Source organism: Cervus elaphus, chromosome 16, assembly GCF_910594005.1.
Source record: "Cervus elaphus chromosome 16, mCerEla1.1, whole genome shotgun sequence".
Taxonomy (NCBI): domain Eukaryota; kingdom Metazoa; phylum Chordata; class Mammalia; order Artiodactyla; family Cervidae; genus Cervus; species Cervus elaphus.
The window spans coordinates 315,598-342,795 of NC_057830.1; the positions used below are offsets into that span (position 1 = coordinate 315,598).

Here is a 27,198-nt window from a genome sequence, read left to right on the forward strand (position 1 = left end):
GAGCGCAGGACTGGCCCTCCGCTCTCCGAGGACCCGAGGGGACAGAGCAGGCCCCACCGCGCTTGCTTCGCCCTGCGGTCCCGCGAACCCCTGTGGCCCGGGGCTACGCCCACTCCGGTCCCGGCGGTCACTCGGCGGCGCGCACCCCGCTCCTCCCCGGGGCCCTCCCCCCTCAGGTGGCTCTCGGCACCGCCCCGCCGTCCCCCTCCCCCAAGGCCTCCAGGTGGCTCGCGGCTCCGCCTCCAGCCGGCGGCGCTGGGGCCAGACTGCGCCAGCGCAAAACCGCCCCGCTCGCCCCAGAGGTCGGCGCCGGACTACGCAGGCGCACCGGCGGGCCGCTCGCATTGCGCATGCGCTGCGTCGGAAGCGTTCCGACGTTTTTACTGGGCGCCTCTGCGCGCGCGGGAAGATGGCTGAGCAGGTGACCAAGTCGGTGCTGTTCGTGTGTCTGGGTGAGACGGCGCCGATCTAGCCCTGCTCTGAGCTTTCCGGAGGGCTGGGTAGGGCGTTCTGAGCTGCTCTGCGCTGCTGAACCAGGGAAAGCGATGGGGAGGCGGCCAGAGATGGGAGACCCGAGGGTGGTCGGTGCGCGGCGCCCCTTGTGTGCGCCCCGCGGCCGCAGCGCGGCTCTGCACGCTGGGTGCTCTTGACAAGCCCGGTTCTAAGTCAGGTGTCTGAGTCAGAACCTCTGTCGCCTGCCGACTCCTCTGTGCAGGTCTGGGTCTCTAGCTTTTGTTCAGTCTTCTCAAGCCCGGGTCCCTGCTCACCTGCAGCATCTGCACTCCAAGCCGGGGTCTTGCCGTTGTACTTGGCTATAGCTCCTTCCCCTGCAGGTAAACCCCAGGCCACTGAACTGATCTGACCTTTAAGGGTCTGCTGATACCCGAGACCCATGATAGCACTGGTTTGCTGGCCTGTTTCCTTGCCTCAGGCTCCCAGATGGAGCGCACTTAAAGGCAGATGGAATGCGAAGGCTTAGGATTTCTTGTTGTAAAATTCAAACCTGGGAGATTTGATTCTTTAGGTGGCTGTGTAACAGCCCCATGTGCCAATATTTCTCTACATGAAATGAAGGTATTTTTCTCCCTTTTAATTCTTTAGGTACTTTCCAGCTCGGAATTATTTCATTTTTAAGATTTCAGCAATCAGCCTTCCCTTCTTAAAATAGAGTTCAGTGTTCCTTTAGCTTTCGGGACTCTTCATTTGATACCGCATCTCAGCACTTCACCCCATCTCCTTAATTCCCAGAAAGGCCTAAATGGCCAGTAGTCCATAAAAAGCTCTGGATGAGCCTGCATTTCCTGCAGAATAATAGCTTTTCCACTCCTCCTTAGATGCACTCTTATGGAAGACCACAGAGATCTGCTTGGCCTTTCCCACTTTCCCTGGTTTCCTGTTTCCTACCCACACGCCCTCTGGTTGCCTGCTCCCCTGCTTTTCAGCTGCTCAGCGTGCCTTCCACTGTGTACTTCTTTCTGGGAACTCACTTTGCATTTTTCCAGGAGAATCTTTCTAAAAGGTCAGACCCAAGCATTCCCTTCTTTACTTTTTCCAGATCCTCTTGGTACAGGTAATTGTTCCCATGACGCTTTATATACATCTTCCCTCACACAAATTTTATTATAATTACTTGAAAGCCTGCTGCAATTATAGCTAGATTTAACTCTCTTGAAGGCAATGACTGTGGCTTATTTTTCTTTCTGTTTACAGCTTTAAGACAAAATATGTTCACCAAATATTTGTAGAATTGGATATCTATGAAGGAAAAAGTAAAAGGCGTCCTTGTTTCACGTTGACAGTGGGCGTCATTTGATTTTAAGCTCTACACTGAAGGCTGACTGATGGACTCAACAGCTTTATTAAAGGGCAGTTCGGTTTATGTTGAGTATCTAACAGGATTCCATTGCTTTGCTTATTTTACTTAGCAGTGTTGGTTAGGCTGACATGGTGCACTCTGCTGGCTCTTGATGGGAGATATCTGCTTGTGTGTGTTTATCTTCAGTACGCTTTCTTTTTCCAGCAACTGCCATGGTACCAGGCACTGTTCTGAGTGCTAGGGATACAGTGGTGAGGAAAACAGACAACAATCCCTGCCTCTCAAGAGCTCACATTGTATCATCAACAGTCAAGGATTTGGCTACTCAGTCAGCTGGTGTTAACACTAAGGCAGGAAGGGGGGATGGGAGTGGAGTGCAGTTGTAAGAAGGGTTTTGTGGGGAGGCCTTACTGAGAAGGTGCCATTTGAAGAAAGACTTGGAAAAAGTAGGGAAGCAAGCATAGGGTATTTTGGAAAAGCATCCTGGACCTGGAGGAAAGCAGGTGAAAGATTCTGAACAGAGGTTCTGGCCATGTTCACGACACAGCAGGGAAGCTGCAGCGCTGGGTCTGGTGCTCTAGTTGCTTCTGAACAGACTTGCCTCAGTTCCCGAGGACTCGGAGATAATGTTGACTTGTTTTCTCAGCGCCCAGTGGATCCGAAACTTGTCCCATTCTTGGTGCATGTACAGTGAGCTGGGGCAGGAGTCAGCAAACCCTTTGAAGAGCCAGAGAACAAATATATTGTGCTTTGACGGTCATACCAGAAGTGTAGTGCAGAAGCAGCCCTAGCCAGTACGTGAACAGTCATGCTCGGTGTGATTGTTCGTGCCCACTGGAATTTGAATTCTGTATAATCTCATGTCACAACATACTGTACTTTTGAGTTTTTTCAATTGCTTAAAAATGTAAAAATTATTTTTAGCATTGAGAACTGTGTACAAAGGTGGTGGGTCCTGATTCCTAGTTTTCAGACCCACATTAGGTCCTGTGGAAAATGGATCTGGTGAAGCTGTGTAAGGACTTGGATCACTGAGTGAGTTAAGCCTTAGGAGGGTTTTGAGCAGAGGTGGGAAGTTCAGGTGTTGTGGCCGTTCAGCTGTCGTGTTGAGATTGGACTGAAGAAGAGCGAAAGCCATGAGAGGGAGACCCACCGTTGAAAGAGAGCGTGTGTGTTGGACCAGAGCTTTGCTGGTGGAGGGGGTGAGACGTGGAGTTCTGAGGGGATTTGAGGTCACAGTTTGCCATTTCACTTGGCAGCCTGTATGCAGAACAGTAACAGCAGTGCATTTCCGAAAGGTGAAAGTTTTATTCCTTCAAACATTTAGTTAGTTAAGTTGCTCAGTCATGTCTGACTCTTTGCGATCCCGTGGACTGTAGCCCACCAGGCTCCTCCATCCATGGGATTCTCCAGGCAAGAATACTGGAGTGAGTTGCCATTTCCTTCTCCAGGGAGTCTTCCCGACCCAGGGATCGAACCCAGGTCTCCCGCATTGCAGGCAGACACTTTAACCTCTGAGCCAGACTGAAGTGCAGAAAAGTGTCACATGTTTACCATCGGTAAGGGTGATAGCAGAAAAGAATTTTGGCAAGACTATGAAGTATTCAGTACTTTTGCCAGGCAGATGGACTATGTTGTCCCAGCCAGCACCGTGGGAAATGAGAACACAGTGATGTCAGGTGACCTTTTTCCTACAATTAATCAGTATTTATTGATAAATACTTCTCATACTTTACAAACCAAGCCTAATTGTTCTTTTTTCTTATAAGAAATGTTGTCTTCTTTTCCTGTTCTCTTGTATCTATCAGCATTTATTTTCTTGTTTTAATTGAGTTTAATTATAGTTAATTAAGCAATAAATTAATTGTAGTCATTCCCAGTAAGTCCTTGGCACTGGAGCTCTGGGTGGCATCCTGGGTTGGCAGTACCCTGAGTAGAGTCACACATGGATGATGGGAAGGTGACCTGTCCCTGAAGACCAGACTTTCCTGTTTGGAACTCTTCCAGAATCTTCAATATGCCCTCTGAGTTTGGCTGGTTCTGTTCTGTGTCTTTTTGTAATAGTAAAACTATAACATTTTCCTGAATTCTACAATCCTTTTAAAGAAATATTGAACCTGTTGTTGTTCAGTCGCTAAGTCGTGTCCAGCTCTTTGTGACCCTACGGACTGCAGCACACCAGGCTTCCCTGTCCTTCACTATCTCCTGGAATTTGCTCAAATTCATATCCATTGAGTTGATGATGCCATTCAACCATCTCATTCTCTGTCACCCCCTTCACCTCCTGCCCTCAGTCTTTCCTAGCATCAGGATCTTTTCCATTGAGTCAGCTCTACACATCAGGTGCGGACCCCCAAATTTGTGGCCAGCTAGTTTGAACTGATGGTGGTCCTGGGAATCGATGAACTTGCAGCTGGTTCTGGGCGGAAGTTCTGGGCCAACTGGACAGCTTGGAGGCCCGTCCCTGCCCAAGCTCCGGCTCCTGGGGGCACGGCGCTCAAGCAAGGGCTCTGCACGGGTCCTTCAGTAGGAGTCTGTGTAGAACCACTGTTCGGCCTAAATGTATTTGCTTCTGTATTTTATGAAACAATGTATTGTTTTATTGTGTGCAGTATACTTGAAAGTACATATTTTAAAACTCTTGTTCTATATCATTTTAAAATAGACTGGTTGCAACCCATTCATTTGATTTCATGATTAGCTTCTGGGTCAGTGATAGCAAACTGAAAAACGATGATTTTGGTCCTAACTGTTCTGATTTCTAATGTCCTTGTCATTGTACTTTGTGTATTTGGACAGTTGGTTTGCAGTCATCGAGTGGGGTTGGGTCAGCTGTCCTGCTGGGTCCTGCCACGTGCTGGTAGCACAGTCACCGCAGGGAAGAGTGTTTGCCTTGCTCCCTCGCTGCCCCAGCTGTGTGGAGTCTTGTGAGCTTGTTCTGTGCTGGGCTCAACACCTGCACTTCCCTCAAACCAGACGCTCACTCTCTGCTCCCCCACCTCTTTTTAAGGTAACATCTGTCGATCACCCATCGCAGAAGCGGTTTTCAGGAAACTTGTAACTGATCAAAACATTTCAGATAATGTAAGTACTGTTACTGTCTTAAAGAGGCCAACTTGAATGGCTTTGGGGCAGAAAGTTGTGAAAAGAATTCTTTTTTTCTCCTGCAGTGGAGGATAGACAGTGCAGCGACATCCACGTATGAACTAGGAAACCCTCCTGATTATCGGGGGCAGGCTTGCATGAAGAAGCATGGTATCCCCATGAGTCACGTTGCCCGGCAGGTACCGTACTTGACCTTGAAAGTGCACTTGTGTGTTTTATGTTGCAGTGGGTCATTGACAGTGGCGCTGTTTCTGACTGGAACGTGGGCCGGTCACCAGATCCAAGAGCTGTGAGCTGCCTAAGAAATCATGGCATTAACACAGCCCATAAAGCAAGACAGGTAGAAGAAACCTTGTTTAATTTCTCATACGTTGATCCCATAACCTGAGAGTTGTGAGAAGCTTAATGAGACTTACGTGTAATGAATGTGTTTATGTAGGGTTGGCTTAACCAGCCACAGTGCACCTGTCCTGGGTCCACAGTTCTGAAAGGCTTGTGTGACCTTGGAATTGGCTTATTAGAGTGCGAGGTCGAGAGAGCCGTGACTGAGCGTTGGGTGACCTGAGCTGTCGTGTCCTTTGTATTTCTGGTGTCCTTTTGTATTCTGGTCCATGGTGACTTAGTCTGCTTCCGTTACAAGGTTGTTACTGTTGGCTTGGCCCAAAGGTTTGTTTGGGCTTTTCATAACATCTTACGGAACAACTTGAACGAACTTTTTGGCCAACCCAATAGAATACAGTGCTGCTATTAATACAAAATCATTTTCAACTGTGAAGTGCCTTAGAAATACAGGGTAATGCTGATATTTTTATGGATGCATATTCTGCACACAGCAGTTTTACTTCTGAGTTTGGGTTCTGGAGTGTGGCCCAGTAGAACATTCTGCATTGAGGTGGGTGCATCTACTGCTTTCCAGGGTGGAATCCACCAGCTGCATGTGGCTCTTGCACTTTTGACATAAGGCCAGTGTGATGGGAGCTGAATTTTAAATTATAACACATTTCAATAGCCATTTGGTCTGGTGGGTGCCTATGGGGTTCCAGACTCACATGGGACTATGGGGTGGGGGAGTGAGGTTTCCATAGCGGTGTGCCTGGCAAGACATCGGGGCCCAAGGGCAGCCAACCCTGTCTCTCCTTGTCTAGAAGCTGCAGCGGGTGCTGGCACGGGGAGCTTCTGTAGGCACAGGGACCAGCTTCTGCAGAAATAGGCTTCTTCCTGACTGCTGTGTTCTTCTACGGGAACTGTTACTTTTATCGGTGCAGTTATTTTGTGGAGATTCAATTGGATGTTTTAAAAAACCTGTCTAAAACCTTTGAACTTCGTTTTGTATCATCCTAACAAAATGTAGCTCTGTGGACTGGGATTCCAGCTGAACCACACACAGCCCAAGAAGGGCTGTGGCTTGGTGTCAGAGCATGACAGCCCACGCCTGGGGAAGAGCTTTTGAGGCCTTCAAAATGAGAAGCCAAGTATTTTGAAAATCGCTTGTCAAATATATTGCATGTTTATAAGTATGGATGGCAGCGTGGGAACTATAATTGAGTACTAGTGCTTAAATCAGAACTTTTTGTAAAACTAGATAAAGATTCCTTAGTCATTGTTACACTAAATCTTGTCTTTGCTGAAAACTTTGCAGATTGCTTTGCCACGCATCATATTTTAAATTATTATTGTCTTAATTTTTATCAGTTGTGGCAGGAAGTAGTTGATAAACACATTTTTCAGATCAAGAAACACTTCCAGAGAGAAAATAAATGACTTATTAAAGGTTACCCAGCTGCCAAGTAGTAGAACTTGGATTTAATTACAGGTTTATTTGGTGGAATGTAGGCCAGAAAATCCACAAAACAAAATTGCTATAGAAATACTTTTAACATGTTTATGTCTCAGGAATTAGTAATACACAGATTATTTTTGTCTTAGAATAATCTGAGATCTGTGAACTAATTTTCTGGCTATGTCAGTTGACTGTGTGTGTTAACAATTTACTATTTAACTATTTTAAAACCCTTTCTTAAGTGGAATTTCATTGGACAGAGATTAAACATTTTTTATATCATTTGTCCATTCTTATCTCTTCAGGGTTTTGGATTCCTTGCCAATTTCTACTTTCTGTTTTTTAAATAACAGATTTATTTTGAGTAGTCCTTGAGAATTATGAGCAATCATATTTTCATGTTTTCTATTTTTAAGATCAGATTTTTTTCATACATTAAGTTTATAATAAAAATGGGCACAAATGAAGTATTTTAAATACACATGCCTTAGAAAAACAAAGCTAGAAAGTTATTGCTTATGAAATTATTACCCGTTTTAGAAGTGGTATCTCCACATAATCTACTTTTTCCTTTTCCTTGTTGCTTTTAAGAAACTTCTCAACAGAGATTTTTTTTAAATTTTGAAGTTGTAGTAGGATATGTCAGTGTCACATCAGATCTTTGTTATTTTTTAGCATTTTCTAATGTTTACAGGTTTCCTCTTTAGTGTCACAACTTGTATGAAAACTATAATACTTCTACTAAACCTGAGTTTAACAGACAAAATACATTTGGGGTGCTTTTCTCTCTGTATCGCGTGTAAATCAGTTCTCTGGAGTATGTGAACTCTCATCCGGTTAGTTCTGTGGGGTTGTTTACTTTACCATACATTCTTTCCTTTCCAGTAAACTTTATTTGACACATACACAGATGTCTGGGTGCTCAGTGCATCTTGCGTCATACCGGCTCCCCTCCTCTACTGCAGAGGGCCCCACTCAGAGTGCCTTCTGACCTTTATGGCGGTAGAATCCTCTAGTGCATATCTTTCTGTCAGCATTTTCCTTTGTGAGATTCTCCGTATTGCTCATAGCAGAGCTTCAGTCATCTTCATCTGTGGATTCAGGGTCATTGCACAGTTAGTGGCAGTTTGTTTATCGTGCCTCTGGGCGGAGCGGCCTTGTAACACAGGTGGCCTGATATTCTCTTCGCTTACAGAACGTTCGCCAAACAGCGACGATGTCTCTGCTGTAACCGTCTGGGAAGGGTTCATCTGCTCCATCCTAATTTTGTTGTTTCCGACACTTGCTATCATTTTCTTCTGCTGTCTTTAGCTTTTCTTTGGTGTGTAGTTTCTGGCAATTTTATGTGGTCAACTTCACTTCCTGAATTTGTGTCTTGATGGTTTTTATCAGTGCTGGAAAATTCTGGGCTGTTATCTGTGTATATTTTTCTTCCCCTCATTCTTCTGAAATTCAACCTAAATGTATTTTAAACATAAATTTCTTATGACTTTTCTACTTTTTCCATCCTTTTCACTCTGGTTTTTAGTCTGAGATTTTCTACTGACCTGTTTTGTGATATACTAGTCTTTCTGTGTTTTCAAACTGTTCAGTTCAGTTCAGTCGCTCAGTCGTGTCTGACTCTTTGTGACCCCATGAACTGCAGCACGCCAGGCCTCCCTGTCCATCACCAACTCCCGGAGTCCACCCAAACCCATGTCCATCGAGTCAATGATGCCATCCAACCATCTCATCCTCTGTCGTCCCCTTCTCTTCCTGCCCTCAATCTTCCTCAGCATCAGGGTCTTTTCCAGTGAGTCATCTCTTTGCATCAGGTGGTCAAAGTTTTGGAGTTTCAGCTTCAACATCAGTCCTTCCAGTGAACACCCAGGATATAAGCCTTTATGGAATATTTGATGTCTGTTATTTTATTTAATACATTTTATTTCATTTAAAAATTGATTCCAACCCTCGGGTGAAATTATGCAATTTGCCCTATATTTTTTTGAACAATTCTGATCATAGCTGTTTATTTGGTTGGCCAAAAAGCTTTGACAAACCTAGACAGCATGTTAAAAAGCAGACATTACTTTGCCGACAGAGGTCCAAATAGTCAAAGCTGTGGTTTTTCCAGTAGTCATGTATGTATGTGGGACCGTAAAGAAGCTGAGTGCCAAAGAATTGATGCTTTCAAACTGTGATGCTGGAGACGACTCTTGAGAGTCCCTTGGACTGCAAGGAGATCACACCAGTCAATCCTAAAGGAAACCAACCCTGAATATTCATTGGAAGGACTGATGCTGAAGCTAAAACTCCAATGCTTTGGCCACCTGATGCCAACAGCCAATTCATTGGAACAGAGCCTGATGCTGGGAAAGATTAGAGTAAGAGGAGAATGGGGTGACAGAGGATGAGATGGTTGGATGGCATCACTGACTCAACGGACCTGAGTTTGAGCAAACCCTGGGAGAAAGTGAAGGACAGGGAAGCCTGGTGTGCTGCAGTCCATGGGGTTGCAAAGAATCAGACACAACAAGCAACTGAACAACGACAACAAGAGTTTATTTGGAAAGAGTTTGTTTGGAATTTTCTGTAACATATTCTGGAAAACCCAAATGAGGTTTTTGGCCAACCCAATAAAATAAAGTCTGGTGACTGACACCTGGGTCCTTGTGAGTCTCCTCTGCTTCCCCTTTGCTTATTGCTTCTGTGCTGATTTGGATTAAATGCCAAGCTTGATCTGTGAGCTGTGTGGACGCTCCGCGTGCAGGTCCTTCGCCCTCGGGGCTTCGCTTTGGTGGGAAGGGTCTGGTTCCGAGCTGACTGGGAGCTCGTCCTGCTTCACCGGGCTCTGACCATCCTGGTCGGCTCCTCTCGGGGGAACTCAGGAGCCCTACCTGATTGGGGTGCCTGCTTCTGTCTGGAGGCAGAGTTCTGTTTCTCCCTCCCTGGGTCTGCTGTCGCTGCCTGCCACTTGTCCTCTCGGCTTCTTGTGCTGAGTCTGTTAGGAGCTCACCAGGTGCTCTGAGAGAGACCCTGTGGGGGCCAGGCTCCCCTCTCTGGGGCTCCCTCCTCCTCTGGCCGTCTTGCCATCCTTGCCTCTAGCTTCTCCGACTGGTGAGGTTGCTGGCTGTCCTTTGGTGCTTCTGCCCAGGCTTCTCATGGCCCGGGAGGCCACATGGTTCTACCCTCCTGATGCTGAGCACCCACTTTACCCCCCATTGCTGTGATCACAGTGTACTCAGATGTTGCTGACAGTCCCTCCTGTGAGTCTAGAGCGTGGTCCCCACAGTGGGGTCCAGGGACCCTCGGTCATGAGGTCAAAATGTGTGAGTGAGGGGTCCATTCAAAGGGTCAGACTAGCCAGTGAACGTGGACAGAGGAGAAGCTTGCTGATGTGGTTTCATACTCCGCATTGTAAGAGACCTGTGAGAAATCACTGCTTAGTGAGTTTTGGTGTTAGATCAAAGAAGATCCACAGTCATACAATGGGTGTTAAAAGACTTCTTTCAAGCTATGTACTTGTGTGAGGCTGGGCTTGGGTATTTCAGCCGATCAGATGCTGAAGCACACAGGATAACCACCCATCTTGAATAAGCAGATATTTAAGAAATTTGCAGAGATGTAAAACAGTGCAACTCTCCTCCTGCCTGTGTTTCAGTGTGGAAAGTATAGCTGTTTTTCATTTACAAAAATGTTATAATAACAAGTCATGAATTTTTATTATTTTAAGCAAATAGTTTATAACAATTTTACTTTTAATAACTTTGGTAAACATCTTAAGAGTTAAAACCAAGAAGTTTAAGGTCTCTCTTCTGATCCCAAGCCGAGGTGCAGGGTCAGCAAGTGCTCTGGGGGCGGGAGCAGGCTGCCGGCTGCCTCTGGCAGGTCAGCCTCTCAGGCAGCCAGGCTTGTCCGCAGCAGCAGAGCCCCTGGGTTTGCACCCTTGGCTCTGCACAGGCACTTGGGATTTTGGTCTTTCTCAGCCTGGCTGTCGTGGGAGCGAGTTAATGATTGTGCAGATGTGTTCGGTTTTGATGGGCATTTTCTAGGTTTTTTTAGCAAAAGGGTTGTTTTGTCACAGCTATTTCATTTATAGGTGCAAGCGGAAATCCTTTACTGTGCATTCTTTATGTTAATTGTCAACTCTTTAGCAATTATTTTAACATCTTAACATCACGTAGCTACATGTAGCTGTCAGTTACTAAATTTTAGGGTCTGTAGTCACAGTCTTTCCAAAATTAAAGACAATGTTTAATGTTTAATCCCAGGACAGTTTCAGACAACTAACTTGGGGCAATAACTTATAATGTTTGTTCTAATACATTTTGAAATAATCTAGTACCTTGGGAATGTGAACAAAATTGATTCCAGTATTTTATTAATATAGTATGCTGAAAACTAATGCAAATGCATACTGAGAGCCAAAATTTATTATTTTTAACAGAATAATGAGTATATTTATTGTTCTTTTGCAAAACTGAGTATAGTCGAGTATCACTTCTCTGCTTAACCAGATTATCAGAATCTTCCTTGTGGTGTCACTGTACCACTGTATTTCAGAGGACTTTTTTTAGTGATGAAGATGATTATTGAAATTGCATTCCTAGAAATTATTTCCACCTTTGATTTGGGGCATGTTTTCCTTCTTCCCTCCCTCCCTTCCTGCTGTTTTTTTAGTTGACGTGTAGTTAACTTACAATACTGTGTTAGTTTCAGGAGTACAGCAGAGTGATTCTATTCTATATATTTTTCGGATTCTTTTCCCTTATAGGTTATTAAAATTGAATATAGTTGCTCCTTTCTTATTGTCATTATAACAGTAAAAACTCGTAAAATAATTTTTCATTTATATTTTAGCAGGCGTGTGTTTATAAATGTCAAGAAATGAAAAGCTCAGGTTAGAATCAGTAAAAAATATCAAGTGGCACTCTCTTCTGTGTCGTGTCCAAATTGTAGACATTCAGTCAGAAGAAAGAAGATCCAGAGACTGTTACTCATGCATTTCTTTCTTAGTTCTAGATACTGGAGTGGGTAGCCTTTCCCTCCTCCAGAGGATCTTCCCAACCCAGGGATCAAACCCGGGTCTCCCACATTGCAGGTAGATTCTTTACCAGCTGAGCCACAAGGGAAGTCCAAGAATACTGGAGTGGATAGCCTATCCCTTCTCCAGCGGATCTTCCCGACCCAGGAATTGAACCGGAGTCTCCTGCATTGCAGGCAGATTCTTTACCAACTGAGCTATGAGGGGATCCCCCCAAAATGCTAAGTTTAGGTTAGAATTTGTAAAACTACTGAGTGGCACTGTTCCTGTGTCATGTCCAGATTATAAATATTCAGTCAGAAGAAAGACGATCCAGAGAGTGTCACTCATGCGTTTCTGTCTTAGTTCATCTTCCCTGACCCCTACTTACATGTCATCTTCCTCTCCCCTCTTCTCTGCTTTATTTTTCCATGAGACACAGTCACTCCCGTGAGCTGCCCGCCCTGCGTGGGGGAAGCCCCACAAAGACAGCTGTCTACCCTGCAGGGGGCGCCCATCACGGGGGCTCGGAACGAGGGCCTGGAGAGTGAAGAACAGGACTCGGATGTGGAGTGTGCAATGAGTTAGCTGTGTTATACCTTGTTTCTGAGAAGTCTAAGATGAAGTATAAGCTTGGCATGCACATACGATAAAAGACTATCTCATGGTTTCTCCAGGAAGCTTTATAAAACTTTGTGATACAATTCTAGGAAATTACTAATAGGTTAACTCTGTTTTAACTCTAAAGTGCCCTAAATGGTTCAACTTAATTAGTAGCAGATTCAAGTATAGCTTTTTTTTTTTAAGTTCTGTTTTTGGTCCTCTAGGCTTGATTGGTCTGAATGTAAACACTGTGTTTTGATTTCTCATTTGCTTTCAGGTTACCAAGGAAGACTTTGCCACTTTTGATTATATACTATGTATGGATGAGAGCAATCTGAGGTAATCACATTTTTAAAAACTATTTCTCTTCAACTCATTTCAGTAATAGGCCAAGCAGTTTGTTCAAATGACTTTTTTATTACCTTAAACTTTTAATAAATAGTGATGGTCATAATATGCAGAATTATTTATTTAGAAGAGTGAGAAATCCAGTCATTTAGAATTGAGTCTCATAGGTGTGTTTGATTGAGACGCATCTTTGGATAAGGACAAGTCTGATATGTAAGGGACTCTCTGTTTTGCAGAAGAGAGAGTGTTCTCGCCCTGATGACTCATGGGCAGCACAGTGTTTTACTGTGTTTCTCATCTTACTCCCCTTTATTGCTGCCCCAGCCCACCCCGAAAGAAAGACTGACCAAAAAAGACTTTTTACTCCATTTAAATTGTTCATTGCCTTAAACAATTTAAAAACAAAAGCTGTCAGATGAAGGTATTAGACAAAAGCGGCTCTGCACACCAGAGACTCAGCCCACAAGTCTGCAGGCTTGCCCCGTGCTATCGCAGAGGAGCTGGAGGCACAGGGAGGTTCGTCGCTTGCCCAGGTTCCCGGTTCAGCGGTGCACGTGGCCCACGTTAGGCCTCGGCTCTGCACATGTGAGTCACACCACCACTGTGCTGTCACTTACGTGGGTTTGGCCCTCGGGACCTAAATCTGGGCAGCAAGGAGCTTGGTGGCGTTTCTGCAGCGGTGTGTGCCTGGCACTGGTCACCTGGGCCTCTCTTGTGACATCTAGGGTGGGCCACCTGTGTGAAAATTAAACCTAACAAACAATATGATATAATGTGCCGACTGTGCAAAGATAAGTGAATACAGTAGTGTGTCTGACAGTTCAGAGGACTGTGTGACCTGTGCCCGCTGTAAGGCATGTGCCAAGCTGCTTGTCACACAGCGGGTCATAGTCTGCCTGCAGGGCCCCCTGCGTCTGCCCACACTGAGGGGAGGTCACAGTCTGCCTGCAGGGCCCCCAGCGTCTGCCCACACCAAGGGGAGGTCACAGTCTGCCTGCAGGGCCTGCAGGGCCCCCAGCGTCTGCCCACACCAAGGGGACAGAGAGCAGCCCTCCGCGTGAGCACAGGGCTACCCTGACTGCTTCCCTACTAACCCGTAAATTCGCCTGCGTTTAATGAAGAGAAACTCTTTCCTGGAGTCTCTGTTGTGGAGCGGACAGGTACAGATGCACCAAACTTACCTGGGTTTTCATTAAGTCCATTAAAATGCGTATATTTTGTGTTTTTGCTTTTCACTTGTTTGGCCTCATTTTTCTCACTGAATAGCTTATCAGCGTTGTCAGCAGCATCTTGCTAGAGACCTCTGTGTGGCATGTTTACTAGATAAATTTCCGGAAGTGGTTGGCATTTGGTGGTGCAGCCCTTGCCATCCCAGTCCTACCCGCCCCTCTTGTTTCAGCCCCGTGGCTTCTCGGGGAGGCTCTGTGCTCTGAGGCCTGCAGGATTCCTGTAAGACCCTGGCCTCCCCCTTGGAGGTTTGTTAACCAGGCCCCACAAAGCTCAGTGAGAAGGCTGAGGTGGGAGCAGACGGAGTGGCCAAGGGTCTGCTCAGGACACCTCCCCAGGGAGCCTGCCACCCTCTGGGACCTGGTCTTCGTGGCTTTTGGAGTTCCATCCTGTTGTCTTGCTCAGTTGCTGACCCTGGGTCTTTCTGAACATGTGCTTCAGAGGAGAGTGCTAATTATTGTCCGACCTGAGGGTGCACATTCTGTGCAAGCCTGCTGCTGTTGGAGCCCCCTTGCCTGGAAGAGAGAGCCCGCTGGGGCAGCCACGTGGAGGCTGTGCCGAACTGCCGAGTGTTTGGTTTCCTTTTTAAATCAGGTCACTTTTGCTGGATTTTGATACGGATACTTCATAAAACCCTAGCAGATGTCCCAGTTTAACTGGAAGCCATAGATCAGAAAACTAAGTTCATGTTTCAATTTTACAGAGATTTGAATAGAAAAAGTAATCAAGTTAAAAACTGCAGAGCGAAAATCGAACTACTCGGGAGCTATGATCCACAAAAACAACTTATCATTGAAGATCCCTATTATGTAAGTGTGGTCTCACTTCCGTCCTGATGCTCACAGACAAGGGCGACGTACAGAGAGCCCGCGTGAGTGCCTGCCGTTGGGGGTCAGAGGCAGGCGCCCTGAAGGCGAGTCCCTGAGTGCTTTTGTTACTCTCCCTTCTCCCTGTCCTTCCAGGGCAACGACGCGGACTTTGAGACCGTCTACCAGCAGTGCATGCGGTGCTGCAGGGCCTTCCTGGAGAAGGTCCGCTGACCAGGCCGTCCCGCTGTGGCCCAGGCTCGTCCCCCCAGGCCATGTGTCAACTGTCAACAGTGTCCCTTCTGAGCCAAGGCTGCAGCCCTCCCTTCAGCTTACTCGCTGTTTCTCACCTGACAAAATAATTGTAGATGGAAATCAGTCTTTGTGTTTAGCAAGAGTAAATAAAAAATCTTTGATTCAGATAGTTTATGGGGTAAGAGTTCCTTAGACTTTGCCCCAGTTACAAACCTCCCACTTTGCCCCAGTTACAAAAACAGTGGAACAGTGGAAATAGTGGAGCAGCACAGTAGAACATGATGAAGTGAATAAGACGTCCTTCCAGGAACCCGCACTACCTCTCCCTCCGGACGGGCCCCTGCCTGCACTACCTCTTGATGCCAGGGCCTGGCGTCCAGCAACGCTGGTCGAGTGTCACGCGCTCACAGTGCCCACGCGTGTATTTTCAGGACAGGAAGGAGAGATTTGTGGGATTCACCTTTAGCACCTTCACTCCTTCTTAGTTTGTGTCTGTGTAGCTTATTTCATAAGGAAGTCAGCTTATTTGTTCCCATTTGAACCCCTTTGCCTCTGGAAATGTAATTATATCCAGGAGAAGTGTGTGCTGGTTTATCTTATGGTCAGTTTGGGGACTGTGTCTGCTTCTACATGCATATAATTGCCTGAATGCCAATTATAGATCACCTTGTGTAGGAAAAAGTATTAAGTTGGAAAAAGTCCTTTTATGTTGGAATACTTAAATATTGATATATTAAGTATTCTTTTGTCAGTGCCTGGTTGTAGGGAAATATACATAATTTGTGTGCACTTTGAAATAACTGATCTAAAATTCATATGAATGTATGTCAGACAAAATTGTTCTCAAATAAACTGGGGAAATTAGAAAAATACAACTGAGGTGCAAGTCTGGTGTCTGCCTGCTTTTTACTGAGAGGGGAGGAAGAGTCAGAACGCCCGGGCTCCCCCGTCTCTGTGTTTGGGGTGTGGTGTGCCTTCTGCTGAGGGTCGGGCAGAAGCCTGAGGAGCGGACCTACTAAGCAAGCGCGTTGCTTCTGCCTGACTCATCTGTTCATGGGGGAAGATGGTGGCCCTCAGCCCTATGTAGCCGCCTTGCCTCCCTTACCTTCAGCAGAGGGCGGGGCTGGGAACTCAAGAGAGACTCTGCGTGAAGGGCTGGATGAGGAACCGCGTTTCTCCGTTTCTCCGAGTCTTCACCCCGGTCCACAGTTGGCGACCTGAAATCCTGGGAGCACTGAGTTTCAGATCAGTCTGAGTGACGGTCACTCAGAAGCAGGAAGAGCTCAGAGGCATGGCGTCCAGGCCTCAGTCTCATGAGGGCCTCAGGTGGGGGCATTTAGTCCTAAACTAACTTGGGCCTGAGGGACGAATAAGGCTGTCGTCACCCCTGGCCGTCAGGGTTAGCAGAGGTGAAACGCTGGGGAGGTTTGGCCAGAAGACTGCTACGTGAGACTTATCCTGAAGACTTGAGAGTTAGGTGGACTGAGGATTTGATAATGATAGCTCTAAAAAGTAAAGAATCAAGGGGAAAAGTTTAACTGCAGCTAGAAAACAGGAAAGTAAAGTACTTCAGAAGCTAAACCCCAGAGTCTTGACCATTTAGTAATTGCTTAATAATCTCAGAGCAAGAGAATTTTTTACTCTTTCTGTTCTTTCATGTTCATAGTTTACTTAATGTTTATGTCTTACATGCGGATTATCACACAAATCCTCGGATTCTAGCTGACTTTGTCCCTAGGCTCTATCTGGGGCGTCCCTAGTGGCTCAGCGGTACAGAATCCACCTGCAAGGCAGGAGCCTCAGGAGCCGCAGATTAGATCCCTGGGTTGGGAAGACCCCGTGGAGGACGGCATGGCAACCCACTCCAGTATTATTGCCTGGAGAAGCCCATGGACAGCAGAGCCTGGCGGGCTGCAGTCCATGCAGTTGCAAAGAGTCCGACATGACGGACACAGCAGCACAGTACGTGTCAGGCTGTGTTCAGACCAGGGATCGTTTGAACAGAAGAACTCACTGCTGGATTCACTTGTCTTTAAAAAAGTCAGATCCAGTCAGATTTGTTCAAAACATATCAAATATCTACCTACAAAATATATCAGGTATACCTATAGAATACATCTACCTAGAAAATACATCTACCTAGAAAATATATCTACCTATAAGATCTGGAGCTTCTTGGAAGCTTAGTTGCACGTTTCCATTACAAAGTCATACAGGAAATACAGAGGCAAACTTACTTGAACTATTCACTACCAAATCACGTATCTTATGGAGTATGTCACCAATATAGTACCACTTCCTAGAAAATGCTGATTGTCCCTTACAAGAATTTGTAGCTTTCTCAGTTTATTTATACCTTTTATATTCTGTGACTTCTGCCAGTATTTCAGTCTCATAAAGATTTGTAAATCACAAATTCCCCAGATAAACTTTTTCAGAAGTAAAGAGTCACTCTGAAGACTTCACTGTAACAAACACTTCATTTATTACTTGTGTTTTATTTACAGTATTTACATATTGCACAGTATCTGCATACTATTTTACATTTATTTTACAAAAGGACAAATGAAATTAGCCTGAGCATGTACACAGATGTCTCCACACTGAAGTTCTTTTTTTTTTTTTTCCATGCAGCTCCAAATAATACTCTGGGAATTTAATTGTAAAAATAATAAAATATTAATACCATATGCTATATGAAAATATATTTTTAGATTCTGCTGACTCTGCTTATGTTTCTAAAGAAATATCTGTGATGTCACCTAATCAGGAAAAAAGATCTCTCTCTGCCATTTCACAGCATGACACATCAAATGCAGTCCTGTTGTCTAAAATGATGAGTGGCAAGCATTGCTGTCAGGCACACAAATTTACTGAATGTGTCCACATATGGTGTCAGCAACATACGAAACTCAAAGGAATTATGGAAGAGTCTGTCTGCAAAAATAAATCTCTGTTCACGGGGTGTGTTCAGAAGGCAGTGGGTTCTGTCCTGTTGGTCTCCAAGGCACTTCTCATGGGTCCCGGGCTGCTGCACGGCTCTGCTCACTGCAAAACAGACAGGCTTGGTCTCCTAAAATGACTCACACTGGAAGACCTATATGTTAAACTACATGTAACATCATCTACCTGCGATGCAGGAGTCCCAGGTTCAATCCCTGGGTCAGGAAGATACCCTGGCGAAGGAAAACTCCAGAGTTCTTGCCTGGGAAATCCCGTGAACAGAGGAGCCTGGTGGGCTACCGTCCATGGGTCAGACAGACTGAGTGACTGACAGTGATGTGTGTCCAGACCTGAGGAATTTGAGTCTGCATGTTTCCCCATGTTCCTGTGAGTCTTTTACTGTGGGAAGTAACTCAGTCCTGCTGTCACCACTGGCCTGCTGTGCTGAAGGAGTGAAATTGTCTCAGATGAAGAGAATGCCTGTCGGGCTGAAGACGAGCGCAGTGTTGCCGCGTCTGCTGTGGGTTCTCGGCAGTGCAGTCTAACTGACTGGGGTGGTCCTGGGCTGCTCAGATCAGGCTGCATTTTGTAGAATGAGGTGGATGCTTGCTACTTGTTTCCTCTGAAAATATTCCTGGCCTAAGGCCTTGAAATTACCTGAGGGGAAGCCCAGATCAAGGAAAGGGTGTGAGGGAGGCTGTCTTGCCACGTGGGAGAGGGGCTGGAAAGCTAGACTCCTCTGGCTGGAGGAGATCAGGTTGTGAGGTTCAGAAAGAAGGAGAGGGCTCTGCTCTGAGATCATGGAGTGGAGGGGCTCCATGCTCAGGACCCCCTGAAGCCTGACTTCCTTAGACCAGCCTTTAAGAGGCTGAGGTCATGGTCTGGCGTGGGAAGAGGCATCTCCCTCTGCAGGAGCGTCCTGACTTCTTCGTGGGTTAGGACCGCAGAAGAGGCGCTTGGGCACAACTTATGGCTTGCAAGCGAAGTCGGATGTTGATGCAGAATGTGAGCTCTGCCCTCCAGGGGGTCAGGGCGACCCTTGACTGTCTACACTGTCACCAACCAGTTAAGCATTTGCAATTGGGGCTTAAAGCTTCTGGAATTGGAAGAAATTAATCTTTTAAAGTACTATAAAGGTATTTTAGCATGAGAATCTGTATTCTAAATGACACCTTTCTTGGCCAAAATGAACATGGTTCCTGACAGTGGTGACAAGCGTGCTTCCTGACACAGAGCAGAGCGGGACCACTCTTGGGAGCCGAGCCACAGCCACCAGGGCTCCAGGGGGCCACTCCTCCCGCCTTTGCACTCGGGCAAGCTGTCTCTGCAGGAGAGCAGTCAGGGGACGCAGGGGTCAGCTCACAGGCAGGGAGGCGGGGAGCCTGCGGCCTGAGTCGGTCTCCCCACTTGTGAGTAAAGGCAGTTGTTTTCCAAGGATGTGCCTGGTTCATCTTTGGAAACAGTGATGCTTTAACTATAAAGAAATACTTAATAAAAGCATTCTCATCTCTCCTGGCAGGTACTTTGGGAGACTTATAATAATCCATTCATTGTTTTAAAAATAAGTGTTCTGTTTGCCACGTGGGCAGTGGAAGAGAAACTGGACGGCATTCAGATGAAAAATGAAGGAGGAGGAATTTCACAGCTTTCACTTTAAAAAATGTGCTTTCACTCCTCCCAGATAGGAAGTGTTGTAAGTTTCATGAGCCTGTGGAGAGTGTGGGGTCACAGCCTCCAGTAACCGCTTGTTTGCCTGAACCCCTGTTTGCTGGAGGGACTCCCGCTGGGGAGAAGCGGTGCTGTGGGCGGAGCCCAGCGCAGCACCCACGGCGGTTGCCCCGGGCACTTGCGCAGACCTTGGTCAGCGTGGCCTTTGCCACAGAGAGCACCCCTGCTCGACTCACGGGAGACGCAGGGGCAGCCATCAGACGCAGGCAGACCCGGCATCTGGCTGGCCCGGCACACAAGACACAGAGGATGCCTGTTCGCAGCTGTTCCTGAGTGCCCTGACATCCTGGTAGAAGTCCGCCTCAAACAGTGTGTCTCTAGAATCTGCATGGATACAGTCAGTCAGATACTCACCTGTGAATGTCTGAATGAGAGCCTGTAAGTGGGTGAGCAGGACTTCACACATGCACCAAGCACGTGCTGAGGTCAGTAGCCAGCGGGCTGTGTGCAGATCAATGTGTACTCGGCCAGCGTGCCCTCCTGGGACTGGGTCCCAGCAGCTGTCTGCGGTGCTGTGTGTTTTACTGCTGGCCAGTATTTAAAGACATTTGGAGTATTCTGTCAGCCTGACCCACAGTAACTCTACTTTCGCTGAGAAAGACTGTCTCTAAACCCCCGTGAATTTTTCATGTCCCAGGCGCACCCCGTTGTTGGTGTGCAGGCCATGGTGACCGGGCCGCCAGCTTACCTTATCCCTCCATGCACATTGGGCTGACTGCCAGCCGAGTAAGAAGCCGGGCACACCTCTTGTAGTCTGCAAGTGAGGACAGATCACAGACCCTTGTCAGATAACTCAGCAACTTAGATGAACAGCATTCACTAAAAACCATAGCAGCTGCGAAAGCCATTCATTCCTTTAAACACTCTAAATTCCCTGGAAGCAGTACGCAGACTGTCATCTGCAATCATGGCTTGAAGCTGCTGACTTAATAATTTATGGCACCTCTGGGCCGTGAGTGTCACGTGACAGAAGATAAGTGATGTGACTGGGGGCCATGGCGGGCAGGGACGCGGACGTCCACACGCCTGCTCTCTGCCTGTTTGCTCCTCACAGTGGTTGCTGGGCTCATCAAAATGGCTTTCGTTTGCTTCCTGGCAGACGGTCTTCCGTGCCCTGTGTTATTTAACTTTTAGGTCACGTGTAGGCCGGGTCCCCTCTTGAGTTGATCATAACATAAAGCCTTCCACACAAAAATTCTAAAGACAGTGGGTCAGCAGCCAAGTACCAGAGTGAAAACACCTGGCTGGACGATGGAGGGAAGCAAGGGCTGGTTTCTGAGTGCAGCCTGGCCTTCCTAGCCACCGCGGTTTCCTGCGCCACTCGTCTCATAGGAGCTGCCTCAGAGGACAGGCAGCTCAGCAGTCACGCCCACACAGGGATTCCTCAAGACAGAGTTTACTTCTCAAGAGTCACAGAATCCTACTTAAAGACAGAAGAGTTCATACTCTTGGCCAAAATTCCGAGTGAATGAATAAATTGACAGCAATAAATATGCACTGCATGGTAGACAAGCAGTTAATTCTTCAAAAATTACACCTGATAAATATTTAGAGGACATAATTTGGACTCAAAGGATGATCTGACAGCTGGAAGCAGGGTCACTGGGACTCCTGACTTTTTGGCTCTTCACCAGATGCACCACGTTTTTTAGGATGTGGTTTTCCTAAACAGACCATATGTGATACAGTGGATTATATGAGCTCAAAGAAGATACTGGCATTTGACACATGCCCTAAGATCCCGAGGTCAATCATCTCCCTGCTGGAAAACATGTTCTCCACTCTGATGGCCACCTGGTGGGGGGGTCCCCTTAAGGTGCCGACTTTGCTCAGTGGGTGTGATGGACTCAAAAGTCCTGCTCTTCAAAGGAGCTCATCCCAAGATCACACCTTGAGTGAGAAGGTCTATTGTTCCTTCTGTCTGACCTGCCAGGATTCTGGGAACCCTTGTATGCAGCCCTGAACTGCACAGACGTGCCCAGATTCGGCTCCAAGCTCATTATGAGCTGGTGGAAGCCATGTGAGCAGCCACGCGTCCAGGGCACTGACCTATCTCCAGGTCCAGGTGTAGCCGTGATGCGCCCTGATCCTGCCACCTCACCTTCTGGGTGACCAGGAGAATCGTGGGTGACTCAGTTATGTTAGCTGAAGAGGCAGCAAGTGTCGGGGGCGGGGTTCCCGGGGAGGGTCTGTGGATGAGCCTGTGGAGTCTGCAAAGCCCACAGATAGCGTGTGTGCCACTGGTCCTGTGACAGCGCTGCCCGAGGCCACCGCCCCTCCCTCCAGCAGGAGCTCCCTGCCTTCCTGCTGTGTCTGGGGGTAGGAGAGCTCCATGAGGTGGCTCTGCTGCCTACTCATGGAAAGGGGCTTGGTGTTTTGAGCAGGACAGGCAGAGCTGGTCTGCTGCCGCTAAGGATGGTCCTGAAAGCAGCTCCTAAGAGGCCTGACTTATCTGCACAGCTGTCCCCCTGTGGTCCCTACACACACAAAAATTGGTTTAGGGCTCTAGCACATGTCACTCTACCTACTAAGCTACTTGTCATCACTGCAGGTTTTGTGAAGAGCACAAGGAGCCACTTTTGGGGGAAATGAAATCCATTTTGTTGTAGATAACCCAGAAAGTTGCAGCTGAGAGCCACATGGAGGGGGCACCTGCATTTCTGAATGAATGATGAAGCCAAGCAGAAGAGCAAAGTTTTGAAATAGCAGTAAAATTCTTGGGTGATGAGGTTATAATTACTGGTAGAAACAAAAAGTCTGTGGCCAGGGCGGTGGGAATGGTCCAGACCCATCCTTCAATACTTTACACCCTATAGTAGTCATCTCAGCAACTCATCTTAAGCATTTGCTCCACTGTTAGAGTTGAGTGGATACAAGGACAGGCACGAGGCCAGAATTCAAGAAATGCATGGGAGATTCCAGCCCATTCCAAGAGTTCATTAATTCCAGCAAATGTAAACCGTGTTCTGTTTGGCACTAGCTGCTGCTTGTCGTTATCTTCCTCAATGGTCTACTCAGCCCAGCCCCTGACTGCAGAGTCAACAGGGAGTAAATATTAGCAAGTCTAGGTGACACAAGGCAGGCGCCTATTCACCCAGGTGGAGGGCCCAGCGATTCAGATGCGGTCACTTACATGCGGGGATGGTGCAGTCTCGGGTGTTGTGGTAAAGTCTGTGGAAGTGTTTGCTGCACTTTGGGCTGAAATACAGAGGACCTGGAACGCACAAGAAGAAACAGATAGTGAGAGCTCCTGGAGGCCAGTATCTGGGGAGAGGCGAAGGAATGAGCAGAAAGCTTACCTGTAAGATGTTTTAAAAACTTGTCTTTCATCCTTAGATCTCGAGGGACAATTTCTGTTTAAGGGAAAAGAAATAAATTATTAACTTGACCAAAAGAAGCACTTTCTCATGTGATCTGAAGTGGATGTTTAAAATTACTGGATATTCTGCTATAAACAGCAATCACAGCAGTCCCTTGATCGCTGTACATGGCAATATGAGGACGGGTGAGTGGGCACATTGTCCTCAAATCAGGTTCACAACTCTCCAAGATCCACTACTAACACCAATCTCCACCACCAGGAGAGAGTCAGGGACCATGAAGTGAGTGTGTGTGTGTGTGTGTGTGTGTGTGTGAGACGATTATCTTCCAGTGAATAAATCACTCTAGACATTTTCATCTTGAAGACCTAGAGAATCAAATTCAACAATCTCTCAAAGTTCTAAGAAGAAAACCTGATATCATCCTTCAAACAAACAAAAAAATCTGCTATAGGCATATTCTTCTAGGTATTTACTTAGAAAAAGGGTGAGATTATGTCAGTACCACCTGTTGTGAAGGCTGATATGAATGCATGCAGACAGACAGAACCGCGTAGAGGAGCTAAAAGCACAGTTCCCAGGGAAAGATGTGTCTGCGCAGTCCTAGCTGGAGTTGGTGACTAGCCTGACTGACATCCTTTCTGCTTTCAGCCTTGTGTTTGCTCTTTTTAACAGTCATCTGGATTCATTCTTACTCACCTGATCTGCACTGGTAATGTGATGGCATGTGGTCACACTACCACCAATTCTCCTCATTCAAAGAGGGAAAATTTCTATAAGAATCTTACTTGCAAGGTTTAGACATCTCCTAAATGTCAGTCTTCGTTTACAACTAACTTTAGTCAGTCTATATAAAATTGACCTTATCATATTTGACCTGATTGTGTCATGAAAGCATTAAAAGCTTGCATGCTTTCCTTGGAAATTTCCCAGAGGGCAGCCACTCTGGGAAGGCTCTGCCGTGGGGATGGGGGTGGGGGATTCTGAAACATTTCTGTCTCAGTTGAAACTGCTTTGCTGAAAATATTTCCATTTCCAAAATAACAGATGACAGTTCCATGCTGAAATTACCGACCAGGGTAACAACTCACACGTCTTAGATGTGGATGAGGGGTAGTTATGTTATCTGCCAGGCATCATTCATGGAATTCCTATATCCTTTTTTAAATAAAAATATTTCCCAGCTTTTTTTAAACAGTAGAAATGCATTTATATTTTAAAACTACGTATGCGTTCTCAGAGTTCTATCTCCAAGCAAGTCCTGGATCTTCTAGCGTCCCCTGATACAGGACAGGCAGACCCGGGGGCTCAGCCAGCCCCACACGCAGGAGGCCTTTGCAGGCGGCGCGCTCGCCTCCACAGCGGGCGGGCGGGGACTCACCCACTCTCTGCTCCTCGGGGTAGGCGTAGTCGGCGACCTCCCTGCGGTCCAGGATGTAGTCCTGCCGGCCCGAGAGCTGCAGCCTCTTGGACTCCCCCGAGTGGTACTTCCTGAGCTCCTGGACGATCTCCACGATGAGCCGCAGCAGCGTCTGTCGGTCCGCGGCCTCCCGGCGCTCCGCGCCGCCCCTGCCGGGCCCCGCCGCCCCCAGCACGAGCAGCAGCCCCAGCAGGAGGGGGCGCCCGGGTCCGTGCATTCTGCGCTCGGCCGGGCCGGGTGGGGTCGGTTCGCTCCCGGAGCTCGGCTCGCTGGAGGGACAGGGTGCGGGGAGACCCGGAGAGCCGGTCGGCAGGGAGGGAGGCGAGGCCACTCCCCTCGGACCGCGCGCCCCGGCCCCCGCGCCCCGGAGGACGCGCGCCAAGCCGGTGGAGGGGCGCCCCGCGCCGTCCGGACCGGGAGGGCCGCTGCGGGGCCGGGGCGGGAGGCTGGGCGGGGTCCGCACGAGGACGCCCCCTCTCCGAGGCCCCTCGCGGCGACGTGGAGAGCGCGCTGTGGGTGCCGCGCGCCCTCCGCGCCGGGCTGTAAGCGCCTCGGCCCCGCCGCGGCCCCGAACTTTCCTGGAGATGGCTCATCGGCTGGAGCCCCGCGGCGCGGCGCCTCAACTTTCCGTCCCCCACGGGCGCCGAGCAGGGGCCAGCGGCGGCTCGGGGGCTCGGGCCCAGTCGTCTCCCTCAGGGATCCGCAGCGCACCCCGGCGAGTCGGGGGGCGGGAGGTGGGCGCCCTGCCCGGCGGCCGGGCTCAAGTTTCCAGCAGCGCCTTTGTGTGGCGGTCGCCCCCTCCTCCCTGTGTTCCCGATCTCCGCCGAGAAGCCCCCGCGACGAGACCCTCTCCCCAGACGCCCGCTGGGCCCGGTTCTGGAAAACCCCTTGCCCTGGGGAGGGAGCCCGGCTCGTACCTGCCCGGCGCCAGCCGCGAGGCCACCTGCGCGCAGGAACCCGGCCGGGTCGCCCGTCCCCGCGCCCCGCAGCCGTGCGCGTCCTCCGGCGTCAGTCCCCGCGCCCCGGAGCTGGCGCCCGGATCCCTATTCCATGCCCGGCGGCGCCCGGCCGCGGGGCGCACTGGACGCGCGGGGAGGGGACGCGGAGCCTCCGAGCTGCGGGCGCGGAACTCGCGGTGGCTTGGGGTGCGGGCTGGCGGAGTCCGGCCTCGGACCTCGGGGCGCCTCTTATCCCCGCGGCTGCCGACGTCAGGCGGGTCCCCGAGGGCCCGGCTCGGGTCTTTAATTAGAAGCCGCCGGAGTGTTCGTATCCCCGCGCGGATCTTCGTCAGACACCCCCTTCACCACCCCCATCTCCTCCCCGTCTCCCCACCCCGTCTGCCCCCCCCCGCATCGCCCCTCCGCGTCTCCCCCTCCTCCCCGCCTCCCTGCCCCGTCTCCCCACATTCCTCGTCTCCTCCCCTCCCCTCCCCCCGACCCCTCCTACACCCCTTCTCCCCGCGCACCCGATCCCCCTTACCCCGTCTCCCCCATTTCCCTCCCCCTCCCCCTCTGCCCACCCTGCACCCCCACCCCGGCGGCCCCCTCTCCCATCTCCCTCCCCTCCTTGTTCCTCCCCTTCTACCCCCCCTTCTCTCCTTCAGTCTATTTCCCTCCGTTCCTGTCACTTATGACAGGATGAGAAGAAACGCCTTTACCAGGAACTCGGATCTGTTTTTGTCTAAATGTAGATCTCGGGCTATTAAAAAAGGAGCTGCCTGATTGCCTCACATTTAATAAGTCAACGAGAGTCTGTGTGTTTTGGGGGATCTGCCGGCGAGGCTGGGGACCACTCCCGGGAGCGAGGTCGCTTCGCCCCAGACCGGTCGAGGGCAGGGTCTGGGTTAGCGCTGGGACCCCCGGACACAGCCCCCCAGCTGGACCGCGGCGGCCCCCTGCCACCCTCACCCGCCCGGCGAGCCCCCGGAGGACGGCGCGCTGGACCCTCGGCCCCGGGCTCGCCGGCTCTCTCGGCGACGCCCTCGGGAGCGCTCCCGGGCCCTCCGTCCAGGCCCGCGTCTTGCAGAAAGTTTTAGGTTGTAAGCAGGCCCATTTGTGAGAACTCAACAGTTTACCTCCTTTAATTTTTCTTCTTGTAAAATGTATTATCAATCAGTTGCGCACTTTCCCATTTTATTGGCCCTTTCTGGGCAAGAGCTGGACCTCCTCCAAACCGGCGATCTGGTTGGGAAAGGTATTCTCGGCGCAATACCCGCAGGGAGCGCGGCGGCGGGAATGGAAACCTCTGCCGCGAGCGCGGCGGCCGCCGGTCGGCTGGATGCTCCCGGGACGCTGCGGGCGCGCGGCGACCCCGGCCGGACTCCGCGCTGGTCTCCGCGTCTCTTCCTCTCGCTCCCTCCCGGCGGTCCGCGTCCTCAGGAAAGTGTTTGGCAGAGTCGGGTGGGGTAAATAGAATAGGGCTGAAAAATCGTGGTCATCTAAACGCAACCCCTTCTGCACACACACTTGTGGGGGGTATGTGTTTGAAGGAGATGGTTTGATTTCTCAGTGAACTTTTTCTTTCTCCAAGCAATGACTAAAACGTGAACTTTCTGTCAAGGTGTACTCTAGAAAAGTAAAACCTCGTATCAAACTGCTCTGAGGCAGATAAAAGAGGTATTTTTCCTTTTTCCCTTCTGTGTGTAGATGGAGTTCACGCTGCTCTCCGGAGAGCACCGCCTAGTGACAAGTCTTTCCCAGCCAGCTCTCAGCAGCATCCCTGTGCAGCCGGGTGTCTTTGGACTCCCCTCCAGCATAGTGGAAGCGTGTGACGTTTCTATGAAAAAATATTTTGGTGTAAATCTGTTTTTGGAAAAACATCTTGCTGCAGTGAAAAAAGAAATTAG

The 27,198-nt window shown here is 48.8% G+C and overlaps 2 protein-coding genes across 7 annotated transcripts; one reads left to right on the plus strand and one right to left on the minus strand.

Annotated features, from left to right (window-relative positions):
* The first annotated feature begins 302 nt into the window (after window positions 1-302).
* Window positions 303-15,812, plus strand: ACP1 (acid phosphatase 1). 6 transcript variants are annotated; one of them, XM_043927384.1, is made up of 6 exons: window positions 307-452; window positions 4,827-4,900; window positions 4,987-5,100; window positions 12,584-12,645; window positions 14,585-14,690; window positions 14,844-15,812. In XM_043927384.1, exons 1-6 carry the CDS (start codon window positions 410-412, stop codon window positions 14,919-14,921), a joined length of 477 nt encoding a protein of 158 aa, XP_043783319.1. In that variant the 5' UTR covers window positions 307-409; the 3' UTR covers window positions 14,922-15,812. The 6 variants fall into 6 exon arrangements, 4 of the variants coding, with proteins under 4 accessions (XP_043783318.1, XP_043783319.1, XP_043783316.1 ...); XM_043927382.1 differs by lacking the exon at window positions 4,987-5,100 and adding an exon at window positions 5,148-5,261 and having other exon boundaries at window positions 310-452; XM_043927383.1 differs by lacking the exon at window positions 14,585-14,690 and having other exon boundaries at window positions 303-452.
* Window positions 15,813-17,403: 1,591 nt separating this feature from the next.
* On the minus strand, window positions 17,404-25,646 carry ALKAL2 (ALK and LTK ligand 2). Its single transcript, XM_043927889.1, has 6 exons — window positions 25,271-25,646; window positions 24,315-24,622; window positions 22,913-22,966; window positions 22,747-22,827; window positions 20,302-20,367; window positions 17,404-17,990 (listed from the first exon to the last, which is right to left on the minus strand). The coding sequence occupies exons 2-5, from the start codon at window positions 24,568-24,570 to the stop codon at window positions 20,303-20,305; spliced, it is 456 nt and encodes a 151-aa protein (XP_043783824.1). The 5' UTR covers window positions 24,571-24,622; window positions 25,271-25,646; the 3' UTR covers window positions 17,404-17,990; window position 20,302.
* Window positions 25,647-27,198: the final 1,552 nt, after the last annotated feature.

What these genes read in the sequence shown, in the direction of transcription:
- ACP1 (XM_043927383.1), top strand. Translation starts at nt 410, where the DNA reads ATGGCTGAGCAGGTGACCAAGTCGGTGCTGTTCGTGTGTCTGG. An exon ending in ATCAAAACATTTCAGATAAT is followed by an intron (nt 4,901 to 4,986) that starts GTAAGTACTGTT and finishes TTTCTCCTGCAG; the next exon opens with TGGAGGATAGACAGTGCAGC. An exon ending in ATGGATGAGAGCAATCTGAG is followed by an intron (nt 12,646 to 14,843) that starts GTAATCACATTT and finishes CTGTCCTTCCAG; the next exon opens with GGCAACGACGCGGACTTTGA.
- ALKAL2 (XM_043927889.1), bottom strand. Translation starts at nt 24,570, where the DNA reads ATGCACGGACCCGGGCGCCCCCTCCTGCTGGGGCTGCTGCTCGTGCTG. An exon ending in CCCCGAGGAGCAGAGAGTGG is followed by an intron (nt 22,967 to 24,314) that starts GTGAGTCCCCGC and finishes TCCCTTAAACAG; the next exon opens with AAATTGTCCCTCGAGATCTA. An exon ending in GTTTTTAAAACATCTTACAG is followed by an intron (nt 22,828 to 22,912) that starts GTAAGCTTTCTG and finishes TGTGCGTTCCAG; the next exon opens with GTCCTCTGTATTTCAGCCCA.